Source organism: Procambarus clarkii, chromosome 82 (genome assembly GCF_040958095.1).
Source record: "Procambarus clarkii isolate CNS0578487 chromosome 82, FALCON_Pclarkii_2.0, whole genome shotgun sequence".
Taxonomy (NCBI): Eukaryota; Metazoa; Arthropoda; class Malacostraca; order Decapoda; family Cambaridae; genus Procambarus; species Procambarus clarkii.
This window is the reverse complement of record NC_091231.1, coordinates 8,734,552-8,749,321: the sequence shown is the minus strand read 5'-3', so window position 1 is coordinate 8,749,321 and position 14,770 is coordinate 8,734,552. Positions and strand designations below refer to the sequence as shown.

Here is a 14,770-nt window from a genome sequence, read left to right as displayed (position 1 = left end):
TATATATATATATATATATATATATATATATATATATATATATATATATATATATTTTGTGTGTGTGTGTGGTTGTAAAAGAGCCATGCCTCAAGGTGGGCGCCTGATAGCTGAGTGGACAGCGCTTCGTATTCGTAGTCCTGAGGTTCTGGGTTGGATCCCCGGTGGAGGCGGAAAGAAATGGGCAAAATGTTTCTTTCATCCTGATGCCCTGTTACCTAGCAGTAAATAGGTACCTGGGAGTTAGACAGCTGCTACGGGCTGCTTCCCCGGGGGAGGGGGGGTGTAACAAAAAGGAGGCCTGGTCGAGGACCGGGCCGCGGGGACGCTAAGCCCCGAAATCATCTCAAGATAACCTCAAGATACAGTGTACGCCATAGTGCTCCGCGCCCTGTGTGTGTGTGTGTGTGTGTGTGTGTGTGTGTGTGTGTGTGTGTGTGTGTGTGTGTGTGTGTGTGTGTTCACCTAGTTGTGCTTGCAGGGGTTGAGCTTTGCTTTTTCGGCCCGCCTCTCAGTCAATCAACTGTTTACTAACTACTATTTTTTTTCGTGTGTGTGTGTGTGTGTGTGAAGGGAATAACAGGTAAGACAGCAACAACAACAGTCCCTTTGTCCGGCACAAAAACTGAGATAGTTTGCGAAATGTTTGTAACTGCAAATGCCCGAGTAGCGTGTAATTACATTGTGTGCGTTGAAACCTGCATTAATACAGCACTTGGGTCAGATTACCAGTGCACGGTCTGCAGGGTATGAAGCCTCACTCATGTGTTGTTGTTGTGGGGTTGTTGGTAATGTTTGTGATGTGGCTTGTGAGGGCTGATTGTGGCTTGTGAGGGCTGATTGTGGCATGTGTATAAACGCTACTTTAGGGGATTGTTAATGTTCTTTTATGTAGCTTGTGAGAGCTGCTTCTGGCTTGTGATATAAATATTCTTGCCTTAAGAGTAGATATACTGACAAGTCACACTGTAGAGGCGCATGGAAATAAGATAACATCAGTGTTATATCCACAACTGGCGAAGATAATACCAGCCCTCAATATGGTTGGGTTGATTTTTTGTTTTGTTCTGCAATCATTTACGAAACCTCTACATCTTTCCTTAATAATTGTGGCTTTGTTTACATTTATTCTCCAGTTTATGAGCTCCGGAGCCTAACGAGGTTGTTTATGATCACTGGGTTGTAAAGTCTCCAAGCTCGTAAACTGTTTAATAATGTAAACAAGACGACTGTGATTGCTGAAAGATGTATAGTTTTCGTAAGTGGTTGTGTAAATGCTTGATGAGTCCTGGGGCCCGGAGAAGATCTCGGAGCTCCATTGGGAAAAGGTTAAATATATTACGGAATTCTATTATTCATTCCTCGCATTACAATAGGAGCGGTCTCGCATGGGTCGATAGGCCTTTTGCAGTTGCTTCTGTTCTGGGTTGTGTAGCACCACAGCTTGTCACACACACACACACACACACACACACACACACACACACACACACACACACACACACACACACACACACACACACACACAGACACACACACACACACACACAGACACACACACACACACACACACAGACACACACACAGACACACACACACACACACACACACACACACACACACACACACACACACACACACACACACACACACACACACACACACACACATACAGACACACTCACACACACACACAGACACACAGACACAGACACACACACACAATACCACAGTGCGCTTGTAAATTATCCAGTACTGCTTTATCAAGGATTGGCTTCCTCTGCACCCTAGCAGCTCCCCGACCCGCCTCACAATATATAGTGTCGTGCCGACAACTGCACTATTACGGGCTCACCATAGCCCGTGCTACTGGAACTTATTGTTCTGAGTAGCTGAATCTAAAACAACAACAACAACAGCACTACTAGGCCCGCTTTGCTTAACACGGCTATTTTCCTCCATATTGTCAATAATGCTTTCCAAATTCGTTGATTCTTAACAATGTTAATATATTATATTACCATGAATGACTAAAGTGAGGTTATATTACGATTGGTTTGGTTAGGTTAAGATAGGTTAGGTTAGGATAGGCTACGTTAAGATAGGTTAGGATAGGCTACGTTTAAATAGGTTATGTTAGGATAGGCTACCTAAAGATAGGTTAGGTTAGGATAGGCTACGTTAAGACAGGTTAGCTTAGGACACGTTAAGTTAGGTTAGAATAGGATACGTTAAAATAGGTTAGGATAGGATACGTTAAGAGAGGTTAGGTTAGCTTTAGTCAAATTTCTATATTAGTTTTGATTTAAATACACAAAATTCCCTATGTTATATAATACAACGAAAACTTTATGATGCCTGAAGAGAAGATGCGGGACAACGTTGATATTTCCGGAAAACTGAAGGGTTGTTAGACACGTGTCTAACAAGGGTTGAAAGTCTTAATATTATTGTAATGGTGGGTACAGAAGGAGTCGGTTTCTGACTCCTGTTAGCAGGATTAGGGCTTTCCCTTCCCATAGCTCATGGTAAGCCTTACCCTACTAGTTTTACACACAGGAGGGTACAGGAGCAGACGACTGCTGACTCCTGTTAGCAGGCTGAGAGCCTTCCCTTCCCATAGCTCATGGTAAACCTTACCCTACTAGTTTTACACACAGGAGGGTACAGGAGCAGACGACTGCTGACTCCTGTTAGCAGGCTTAGAGCTTTCCCTTCCCATAGCTCATGGTAAGCCTTACCCTACTAGTTTTACACACAGGAGGGTACAGGAGCAGACGACTGCTGACTCCTGTTAGCAGGCTGAGAGCTTTCCCTTCCCATTGCTCATGGTAAGCCTTACCCTACTAGTTTTACACACAGGAGGGTACAGGAGCAGACGACTGCTGACTCCTGTTAGCAGGCTGAGAGCTTTCCCTTCCCATAGCTCATGGTAAGCCTTACCCTACTAGTTTTACACACAGGAGGGTACAGGAGCAGACGACTGCTGACTCCTGTTAGCAGGCTTAGAGCTTTCCCTTCCCATAGCTCATGGCAAGCCTTACCCTACTAGTTTTACACACAGGAGGGTACAGGAGCAGACGACTGCTGACTCCTGTTAGCAGGCTTAGAGCTTTCCCTTCCCATAGCTCATGGCAAGCCTTACCCTACTAGTTTTACACACAGGAGGGTACAGGAGCAGACGACTGCTGACTCATGTTAGCTGGCTGAGAGCTTTCCCTTCCCATAGCTCATGGTAAGCCTTACCCTACTAGTTTTACACACAGGAGGGTACAGGAGCAGACGACTGCTGACTCCTGTTAGCAGGCTGAGAGCTTTCCCTTCCCATAGCTCATGGTAAGCCTTACCCTACTAGTTTTACACACAGGAGGGTACAGGAGCAGACGACTGCTGACTCCTGTTAGCTGGCTGAGAGCTTTCCCTTCCCATAGTTCATGGTAAGCCCTGCTCACTGGTTTCTCCCTGGAACACTATTCGCCGGTCAGTTTACAACCTGGAACCCAATTACTGCTGGGGGAATAGAGGCGTACAGTTAAGAATAGGCGTCAACCTTCCCTGGCCAGGACTCGAACCTAGACCAAACTACTAAATTGGTGACTGGGGGAAACTAAATTAACGACTGGGGGAAAATCACTTAATTGGCGAGTGGAAATTCGTTGACTGGAAATCATTAAATTTGACTGAAAATCACAATTTTTTGTTGTCAATCACAATCTAACTTGCACAACACTACAACAACAACCCTTAGAAAATACGACATTATATATTATTTTAAAGTTAATAAAGGTTATTTTTAGTTACACAATACCTTTAAGAAACTATGATCAACCAATCATAATATATATAAAAAGTATACACACAACAATATATATATATATATATATATATATATATATATATATATATATATATATATATATTTATTTATTTATTTATTTATTTATTTATTTAAGGTGGGGAAGTTTCTTTATAAACGTCAACTTAAACTATAAAGCAAAAATTTACAACTGTATTCCCAATAGGATTTACTTGGAAAAAATCAGCTTCGGCTTTGGCTTTGTTGTGTTAAGTAACGAAGCATATAACGTAAATATTGCTGTGTGCCGAGTGTGAGGTGAGGTGAGGTGAGGTGAGGTGAGGAGTGAGAAGCCTGGAGGTCTAGGAGACAACTCCTCATTGATAGTTTGGGAGAACAACGCCCAGATGGCGGGTGGTGGCAGTCACTCCTTGTCAACTTAAAGTACCATTGTTCGTGACATCATTGTGTTACGTGCGATCGATCCTGTCTGGGCGATGTCGCTGGGTCACTCTCACATTTGTTACACCCCCTCCTCCCCCCGCTCTCCCTCACTCTCTCTCCTATCTCTTTCCCTCTCCCTCCATGTTGCCCTCCCTACCCTCCCTCTCTCTCTCTCTCACCCCTCCCAACATTACCATTGGGCGACTGGGGCTGTAAGTGCTGTAACTGGCAGCTCTCTCTTGGTCTGCTGCATTATAAGATGGACCTACGTACAAGCTATATGTTGATAATTAATTTGTTTGATGTCAACTGCTTCTGCTCTGTCTAGTCTCAAATTGTTGCTGTATCTGTTGATTATTTATTTGATTCTTCAGCTTTGATCCAGTGACATACACACACACGCACGCACGCGCGCACACACCCACACACACACACACACACACACACACACACACACACACACACACACACACACACACACACACACACACACACACACGCGCACGCACGCGCGCACACACCCACACACACACACACACACACACACACACACACACACACACACACACACACACACACACACACACACACACACACACACACGCACGCACACACACTAGCACCACCAAAACAGAGTCGATGCTAAATAACGTTAAGTCTATTAAAGATATCGCCGTCATCTTCATGTATGATCCAGTTTAAGATAGTAAGAGAGTAAGAATAGGAGAGAAGTTACTCTTACATAAAAGAAGACAGCCATTGGTCGTAATCCAGCACTTCGTTGTCGAAGGCAGAAAATTTCTACACATAAATTGCAATGAACAAATTGGATTTCTCTGAAAAAAGTTGCGCGGACCAGATATATGTGGAGTGACAGCTGGTAAGGGAGACGTGTGAGTCTGGCTCAGCTGGACAAGAACTTTGTAGAGTTGGATGAAATGTGTTATAAGGCAAGGTAGAAACAGCTCTTGTGTTAACACAGAGGAGAGAGAGAGAGAGGAAGGTTCGACGCTCTCACGGAATGTTTACAGAGGAACTGGCGTGCTGTAAGTGTTGTAAATGACCAGATCGATATGAAGTATAGGCACGAGAATGCCAGTGGTATGTCCTTGTATGTCCACTGGCCGAGGCCTTCGGGGTCTCCCGGCCGAGGCCTTCGGGGTCTCCCGGCCGAGGCCTTCGGGGTCTCCCGGCCGAGGCCTTCGGGTCTCCCGGCCGAGGCCCTCGGGTCTCCCGGCCGAGGCCCTTGGCTCTAAACTATAAACAATTGTAAGGATTTGTGACCCTAGTGTGTTACTGTACTAAATGATGTAGATAGTTTTATACAAGTTATGGACTTGAGAACTTGCTATTTTTTGCAAGTCAGAACTTACTATTTGTTCATTTTGTAAAGCCATACTACGTCAATGGGCGGTATACCCCCTTTGTTCCGCAGACCATACTCTCTCTCTCTCCTCTCTTTCTCTCTCTCTCTCTCCCCTCTCTTTCTCTCTCTCTCTCCTCTCTTTCTCTCTCTCTCTCTCTCTCTCTCTCTCTCTCTCTCTCTCTCTCTCTCTCTCTCTCACTCTCTCTCTCTCTCTCTCTCTCTCTCTCTCTCTCTCTCTCTCTCTCTCTCTCTCTCTCTCTCTCTCTCTCTGTGCTTGGAGTTCCTCCTGGTACAACACATGTTGGATATCCTGTTAACCCGGCAGTTGTTGGCTGTTGTGATGACCAGGCAGTTGTTGGCTATCCTGTTATCTGTTGGTAAGGAAGATGTCTTATATATTTAGTAAAATGGCGCGCGATCTCCGCTGGTTTAAGTGTACCGGGCTAACACCAGTAGTATCTAAGCTCAGTCTCCAAAAGGCGTTTAAGGCCTGTGAGTAGTTTTTGTTTTTCAATTCTTGATGAATATAGAATTCCATGAGTGTGGTGCTGGTGCAGAGTGTATGGGCATGATGTCTATGGCTGCTTCAAAGTCCAGTGGTGTTGTTAGGGTGACATCTGATGTATGGTTCCCTGTTGACATCACATAAAGGATTCGTTTGCATGATTGAGCTTCAATGTGTGTAGAGGTGGACTGAGAACCTCCGCGCAGGGGGGTGCAAGATTAGATTTAGTCCTTGTTCTAGATGTTGCTTAGGAGAAACAAATATTTAGAGTTCCTCTCTGTTTTACACACAGCATTTTGCATTCTTCGCTTCTCCTGGATGTTATGTGATTCTTGAGGTTTTAGCCGGATCGTTTCTATTTGTCTACAGGTCCTTCCTTGTCGTTGTTGAGAAAGAATGGTCCTTTGTGGTGTCTTATGATGTGTTGTCTTCGTGTACAGAGGCAACGCCAGTCTCGGTCCGTACTTTTCTCTGTTAATGGTAGATTACTTGCACATATTTCTAATGCTGCTGTATGCATTATAGTTAGGTCATGGGACGACAAGATGAGCATACCTCGCTATACGCTTCATACCTCAATAGTTAGTTTAGTTCATATATTATGCACCCCATACCCATCTTGTGGGCGGTAGTGGAATGGGTTACAGAGGCACATAATGGGCTCAGGGACTGAACCCCACAATTCATTTAGCTAAGCAAGTTACGATCTTGACGAGCTAGTTACAAAATTCAATATAAGTCGTCACATCATCAATGGGTTCGAGATCGACCTCAAGTACAGTTTCTAAATTAAGCAACTGACATATGTGGAGAGCTAGTGTCACCATTGATACGTTTGTCCTGCACATACCTTAGTATAATAAGCATTATACGTCATTATGCACGTGAGCACACTGTCACTGTGTGGAGCCGTACCTGCCCAGGTAGATGAGGTATGCTGGTATGCACGACTGTGTGAGACCCGGAGCCCCTGACTAACCTTCACTTTTGGTAATGTGACCACGGCACGATAGCAGTAGCATGTCGCACGACACGGGCGGGATGGCCGGAATTCCTAACAGGATAAGCGTCTAACTATAAAATTATGCAAGTTATATCCATTCCAGTTCTGGTTTTAGTGAATTTGACGTTCTGTAGTATGGCGACCAAAACTGACTACATGATCTGAGTGGGACGTGTGTCTGTCGCAGTCCTCACAGATGGCGACGGCCAAGAGGAAGTCCCCTGCATGGGGAGCCTGCACCGCTGTGAGGCGTGCACGGTCACTGGGGGTTGTTGATGTCTCCAGCAAAGCTGTGGCTTCTTTGTCTACAATGGAGCTGTCCCAGCTGGATTGTTTCTTGGGTTTCGGCATGGTTGGTCTGAGTGCTGGGTCTGCCATGGCACCCCATTCTGTATCGCAGAGACAACAGTCTACATACAAGTCAAGATTGCGAACATAAATAAATAATAAATAAATATGTTTATCACTTGTATGTATGTACCTTACCTGAATAAACATATTTATTTATTATTTATTTATGTTCGCAATCTTGACTTGTATGTAGACTGTTGTCTCTGCGATACAGAATGGGGTGCCATGGCAGACCCAGCACTCAGACCAACCATGCCGAAACCCAAGAAACAATCCAGCTGGGACAGCTCCATTGTAGACAAAGAAGCCACAGCTTTGCTGGAGACATCAACAACCCCCAGTGACCGTGCACGCCTCACAGCGGTGCAGGCTCCCCATGCAGGGGACTTCCTCTGGACATGTACTGGTTTGTGACGTCTGTGACCTGTACATTTATGGAACTGGCTCGTGAGTAACATAATAGACGTCGGGTAGTTAGTGTATTTCGAGCGTGCACTCTACACCCCGGTACCCCTCAGGGGGGGGGGGAAGATAAGGGGGAATGTCCTCCCAAATGTTAAAACATTCACACACACAGACACCTGACCTGGGGCCTGACGGCTGAGTGGACAGCGCTCGGGATTCGTGGTCCTAAGAGTCCGGGTTCGATCTCCGGTGGAGGCGGAAACAAATGGGCAGTTTCTTTCACCCTAATGCATTTGTTCACCTAGCAATTAATAGGTACCTGGGAGTTAAACGGCTGCTACGGGCTGCATCCTGGAGATATGTGTGTGTGTGCGTGTGTGTACTCACCTATTTGTGCTTGCGGGGGTTGAGCTCTGGCTCTTTGGTCCCGCCTCTCAACTGTCAATCAACTGGTGTACAGATTCCTGAGCCTACTGGGATCTATCATATCTACACTTGAAACTGTGTATGGAGTCAGCCTCCACAACATCACTGCCTAATGCATTCCATCCGTTAACTATTCTGACACTGAAAAAGTTCTTTCTAACGTCCTTGTGACTCATTTGGGTACTCAGTTTCCACCTGTGTACCCTTGTTCGAGTACCACCAGTGTTGAATAGTTTATCCTTGTTTACCCAGTCAATTCCCCTAAGGATTTTGTAGGTAGTAATCATGTCTCCCCTTACTCTTCTGACTTCCAGTGTCGTAAGGTTAATCTCTCGCAGCCTTTCTTCGTAACTCATGCCTCTTAGTTCTGGGACTAGTCTAGTGGCATACCTCTGAACTTTTTCCAGCTTCGTCTTGTGCTTGACAAGGTACGGACTCCATGCCGGGGCTGCATACTCCAGGATTGGTCTTACATATGTGGTATACAAGGTTCTGAATGATTCCTTACACAGGTTGTGTGTGTGTGGAAAAAAACAATCAGTTGATTAATTGACAGTTGGAAGGCGGGCCCAAAGAGTCAGAGCTCAACCCCCGCAAGCACAAGTAGGTGAGTACACACACACACACACACACACACACACACCTTTGGTCCTGAGGTGGGACCAAAGAGCCAAAGCTCAACCCCCGCAAGCACAAATAGGTGAGTACACACACACACACACACACACACACACACACACACACACACACACACACACGCACACACGCACACACGCACACACGCACACACACACACACACACGCACACGCACACGCACACGCACAGAAAGGCGTGCCGTCATGAGGCGGGCTCCGGCACGCACACCACCACCCACCTTTCCAAATGATGAAGTCTTGTTCCAAATGATACGCGAACTGCATATTACCTGGGAGGGGGGGGGGGCGGGTCTGGCTCGACCCACTGGGGGGGGGGGGATATAAGGGGTGTGGTATATCAGGAAACTAGGGGGGGGGGGGGTGTTTAGGGGGTGAGAGTCTTCCATTCGAAGCCCATTCTACAAATCGCACCCCCACTCCTACCCCCCCCCTTTCCACCTTCTACCTGTGTCACCAGTCTCCACCTGTGTCCTCTGGTCCACCTCATCTGTGTCACCAGTCTCCACCTGTGTCCTCTGGTCCACCTCATCTGTGTCACCAGTCTCCACCTGTGTCCTCTGGTCCACCTCATCTATGTCACCAGCCTCCACCCGTGTCCTCTGGTCCACCTCATCTGTGTCACCAGACTCCACCCGTGTCCTCTGGTCCACCTCATCTGTGTCACCAGACTCCACCCGTGTCCTCTGGTCCACCTCATCTGTGTCACCAGACTCCACCCGTGTCCTCTGGTCCACCTCATCTGTGTCTCCAGACTCCACCCGTGTCCTCTGGTCCACCTCATCTGTGTCACCAGACTCCACCCGTGTCCTCTGGTCCACCTCATCTGTGTCTCCAGACTCCACCCGTGTCCTCTGGTCCACCTCATCTGTGTCTCCAGACTCCACCCGTGTCCTCTGGTCCACCTCATCTGTGTCTCCAGACTCCACCCGTGTCCTCTGGTCCACCTCATCTGTGTCACCAGTCTCCACCCGTGTCCTCTGGTCCACCTCATCTGTGTCTCCAGTCTCCACCCGTGTCCTCTGGTCCACCTCATCTGTGTCTCCAGTCTCCACCCGTGTCCTCTGGTCCACCTCATCTGTGTCTCCAGTCTCCACCCGTGTCCTCTGGTCCACCTCATCTGTGTCTCCAGTCTCCACCCGTGTCCTCTGGTCCACCTCATCTGTGTCACCAATCTCCACCCGTGTCCTCTGGTCCACCTCATCTGTGTCTTCAGACTCCACCCGTGTCCTCTGGTCCACCTCATCTGTGTCACCAGACTCCACCCGTGTCCTCTGGTCCACCTCATCTGCGTCACCAGACTCCACCCGTGTCCTCTGGTCCACCTCATCTGTGTCACCAGCCTCCACCCGTGTCCTCTGGTCCACCTCATCTACGTCACCAGACTCCACCCGTGTCCTCTGGTCCACCTCATCTGTGTCACCAGCCTCCACCTGTGTCCTCTGGTCCTGCCTCATCTGTGTCTCCAGACTCCACCCGTGTCCTCTGGTCCACCTCATCTGTGTCACCAGACTCCACCCGTGTCCTCTGGTCCTGCCTCATCTGTGTCACCAGTCTCCACCCGTGTCCTCTGGTCCACCTCATCTGTGTCTCCAGCATCCACCCGTGTCCTCTGGTCTTGCCTCATCTGTGTCACCAGCCTCCACCTGTGTCCTCTGGTCCTGCCTCATCTGTGTCACCAGTCTCCACCCGTGTCCTCTGGTCCTACCACCACTAACTACACCTCACGTCACCTCATTTAATTCAGTAAGCATTTAGAACATGTGGTCTCGTATATAAACTTTTTTATATAATATAGAGACAGGTAGGAGCATTGATAATGTAGAAGAGGGATACTAAGGTGCAAGTATTGACTGGGGAACAATATTAGTACTGCCAAGTGAGATACATTGTCAGGTACAGAGGCAGGACTGTGCTCCCAACAGTAGTGACCCTGGCACTCTCTTGCCACTACAGACGAGGCACTCATGTCAGCCACCAGCAGGTCCTGGCCGCTGGCGGGTAACTGTGGCACCTTGTCACCCTCATCGCTCCCGGAGCCTGTTCCGGCCACTCGTGTATGGCTGGAACTGTTCCCTGATGGTAGAGTGTATGGCTGGAACTGTTCCCTGATGCAGGCCACAGTCCGGCCCAGCATGGGTGAGCCACAGTCCGGCCCGGCATGGGTGAGCCACAGTCCGGCCCCAGCATGGGTGAGCCACAGTCCGGCCCAGCATGGGTGAGCCACAGTCCGGCCCAGCATGGGTGAGCCACAGTCCGGCCCGGCATGGGTGAGCCACAGTCCGGCCCGGCATGGTTGAGCCACAGTCCGGCCCAGCATGGGTGAGCCACAGTCCGGCCCGGCATGGGTGAGCCACAGTCCGGCCCAGCATGGGTGAGCCACAGTCCGGCCCAGCATGGGTGAGCCACAGTCCGGCCCGGCATGGGTGAGCCACAGTCCGGCCCAGCATGGGTGAGCCACAGTCCGGCCCAGCATGGGTGAGCCACAGTCCGGCCCGGCATGGTTGAGCCGGAAGGAACGAGAGGGGTGCCAAGGGCCGCCACAAGAGGACCTGTTCCCTGTGCCTCTAAGTGGCACCCTTCACTGTGTGTAGATGATGCTACGTCGATAAGGGCCATAAGGACGAGAGAGCACTGCATAACGATACATTATGACCCTTATCAGTACTGACTGATTGAATGTATTCATACATAAACGGCCGGGATACTGTTATATAATTATTTTGGATAACTTTGTCATTCCTTAAAGACTTTTGGTAAATACTGGTCGACGGAGCCAGGCTACCAGTAACATATAGAGCAGGAGCACTGTTGACGACCTCGTCCTCCACCTACTGAGGTCGTCCTCCACCCACTGTGTCGTCCTCCACCCACCGAGGTCGTCCTCCACCCACCGTGGTGGTCCTCCACCCACCGAGGTCGTCCTCCACCCACCGTGGTGGTCCTCCACCCACCGAGGTCGTCCTCCACCCACCGAGGTCGTCCTCCACCCACCGAGGTCGTCCTCCATCCACCGAGGTCGTCCTCCACCCACCGAGGTCGCCCTCTACCCACCGAGGTGGTCCTCCACCCACCGAGGTGGTCCTCCACCCACCGAGGTCGTCCTCCACCCACCGAGGTCGTCCTCCACCCACCGAGGTCGTCCTCCACCCACCGAGGTCGTCCTCCACCCACCGAGGTCGTCCTCCACCCACCGTCATTGTTCTTATACACCTTTGTTCCTCATATTTTTTTTAATACAAGCAAATTAAGCCATTGATGAGGAAAGATGTACAGGTTTCGTAAGTGGATGCGTCTGTGGGTTGTTGCGTGCGTGCGTGCGTGCGTGCGTGCGTGTATATTGAGTGTTTGTGCTTGCAGGACGGTAGAGCGACGGTCTCGCTTCATGCAGGTCGGTGCTCAATCCCCGACCGTCCAAGTGGTTGGGCACCATTCCTTCCCCCCGTCCCATCCCAAATCCTTATCCTGACCCCTTCCAAGTGCTATATAGTCCAATGGCTTGGCGCTTTCCCCTAGATAGTTCCTTCCTTCCTTGTGCCTGCAGGATGGAGCTGTAGGCTCGTGGACCCTGTTTGTCTAATCGTCGGTTGTCTAAAGTATTGACTGCCACCTAATTCCTCCTTAACATAGGTACTCATCTAGTTGTGCTTGCGGGGGGTTGAGCTCTGCTCTTTCGGCCCGCCTCTCTACTGTCAATCAACTGTTACTAACTACTAACTATTTGTTCTTCTCTATACACACTCACACACACAGGAAGCCGCTCCGTAACAGTTGTCTAACTCCCAGGTACCTATTTACTGCTAGGTAACAGGGGCATTCAGGGTGAAAGACACTTTGCCCAGTTGTTTCTGCCTGGTCCGGGAATCGAACCCGGGCCAGGTACACATCCCCATAATGCCGCCCACAACAGAACTTGCTAGTGTGGGTTGTTCCTGTACACTATGTGGTGGTGGTGTGGTGGTGGTCCCCGGCTCGTGGGGGAGGATCACCTGCGGCACACACTGAGGTGGCAAGAAGCTAGTCTTATCTTCCTCCCTCCGGTAATACCTGGCCTTGGGACCTAATCTTCTGGGAAGTTAGCAGCTCTCGCATCAATAGAGGGGCGTGTGTTTGTGGGGAAGGGGTGTTTGTTGGTGGGCGGGGAGGGGGATGGGGCTATCTTTACTATTTGTGCCTGCAAGATCCAGCTGTTAGCCCTTGTACCCCGCTTTTCTAACTATCAGCTGTCTAATATACTGACTCCCAACTTATTTTCCTTTATGTCTATATCTACGTATATTTTTCACACACACACACACACACACACACACACACACACACACACACACACACACACACACACACACACACACACACACACACACACACACATACACACACAGATGAGCTTAGGAAGTATCTGCTGGATCTAGAAGTGACTAAGGTTGTTGGCCCTGATGGATCCTCACCATGGATGCTAAAAGAGGGAGCAGAAGCCCTGTGCATGCCACTATATATGGTGTATAGCAAGTCACTGGAAACAGGAGACCTACCAGAGAGTTAGAAGAGCGCTAACGTAGTCCCAATATACAAAAAAGGGGGATAGGCAGGAGACCCTAAACTAGAGGCCGGAGACCTTAACTTGTATACCATGCAAGGTGATGGAGAGGATCGTGAGAAAAAGGCTGGTAGCACACCTGGAGAGAAGGGACTTTGTAACACGTCACCAGCAGGGTTCAGGGAAGGCAAGTAGTGTCTCACAGGCTCACACGTTTAATAGAATTCTTGGACCAAGCAACAAGCATTGGGCAAGAAAGAGAAGGATGGGCGGACTGCATTTTCTTGGACTGTCAGAAAGCTCTTGACACAGTACCCTATAAGTGACTGATGCATAAGTTGAGAAACAAGCTGGAGTAAGCGGTAGGGCGCTCCAGTGGATAAGGAAGTACCTTAAACAACAGGAAGCAGAGAGTTACAGTGAGGGGTGAGACCTCTGACTGGCGTGATGTCACAATCAGTGTCCCACAGGGCTCTGTACTCGGACTTGTCCTGTTTCTGATATACGTGAATGATCTTCCAGAAGGTATAGACTCATTCATCTCAATGTTTGCTGATGCCAAAATTATGAGAAGGATTAAGGCAGAGGCGGACAGCAAGAGGCTACAGGATGACCTGAAAAGACTGTAGTAATAGTCCAACAAATGGCTACTAGAGTTTAATTCGTGTAAGTGCAAAGTGATGAAGATAGGTATAAGGAGCAGGAGGCCAAAGACAAGGTACCAGCTGGGAGAGGAAATCCTTCAGGAGTCAGGACGAGAGAAAGATCTGGGGGTTGATTTGACACCAGAGATGTCACCTGAAGCCCAAATCAAAAATATAACATCAGCGGCATATGAAAGGCTGGCGAACATGAGAACTGTCTTCAGAAAATTTTGTAAGGAATTATTCAGAACCTTGTATACCTCATATGTCAGACCAATACTAGAATATGCGGCCCTAGCGTGGAGTCCACATCTAGTCAAACACTAAACGGAGTTAGAAAAGGTTCAGAGGTATGCCACCAGACTAGTCCCAGAGCTGAGAGGAATGAGCTACGAGGAAAGATTACTTGAACTAAACCTTACGACACTGGAAGACAGAAGAGTTAGGGGAGACATGATCACTACCTATAAAAATCTCAGAGGAATTGATAGTGTTGATGAAGATAAACTGTTTAACACTGGTGGTACACGCACAAGGAGACACAGGTGGAAACTTGAGCACCCAAATGAGCCACTGGGACGTCAGAAAGAACTTTTTCAGTGGTGGTATTACCCAGGTAAAGTCTACAGAGTGGAGGTG

The 14,770-nt window shown here is 48.7% G+C and overlaps 2 protein-coding genes across 2 annotated transcripts in view; one reads left to right on the top strand and one right to left on the bottom strand.

The window, feature by feature from the left end:
• LOC138358196 (uncharacterized) overlaps positions 1-14,770 on the top strand; it is a 68,856-nt gene that overhangs the window by 18,692 nt on the left and 35,394 nt on the right. The gene's annotated exons all lie outside the window — the stretch shown is intronic.
• Positions 11,782-12,150, bottom strand: LOC138358123 (50 kDa spicule matrix protein-like). Its single transcript, XM_069315624.1, has one exon. The coding sequence runs from the start codon at positions 12,148-12,150 to the stop codon at positions 11,782-11,784; it is 369 nt and encodes a 122-aa protein (XP_069171725.1).

Excerpts from the sequence above, each read along its gene's own strand:
- LOC138358123 (XM_069315624.1), bottom strand. The coding sequence starts at position 12,150 with ATGACGGTGGGTGGAGGACGACCTCGGTGGGTGGAGGACGACCTCGGT.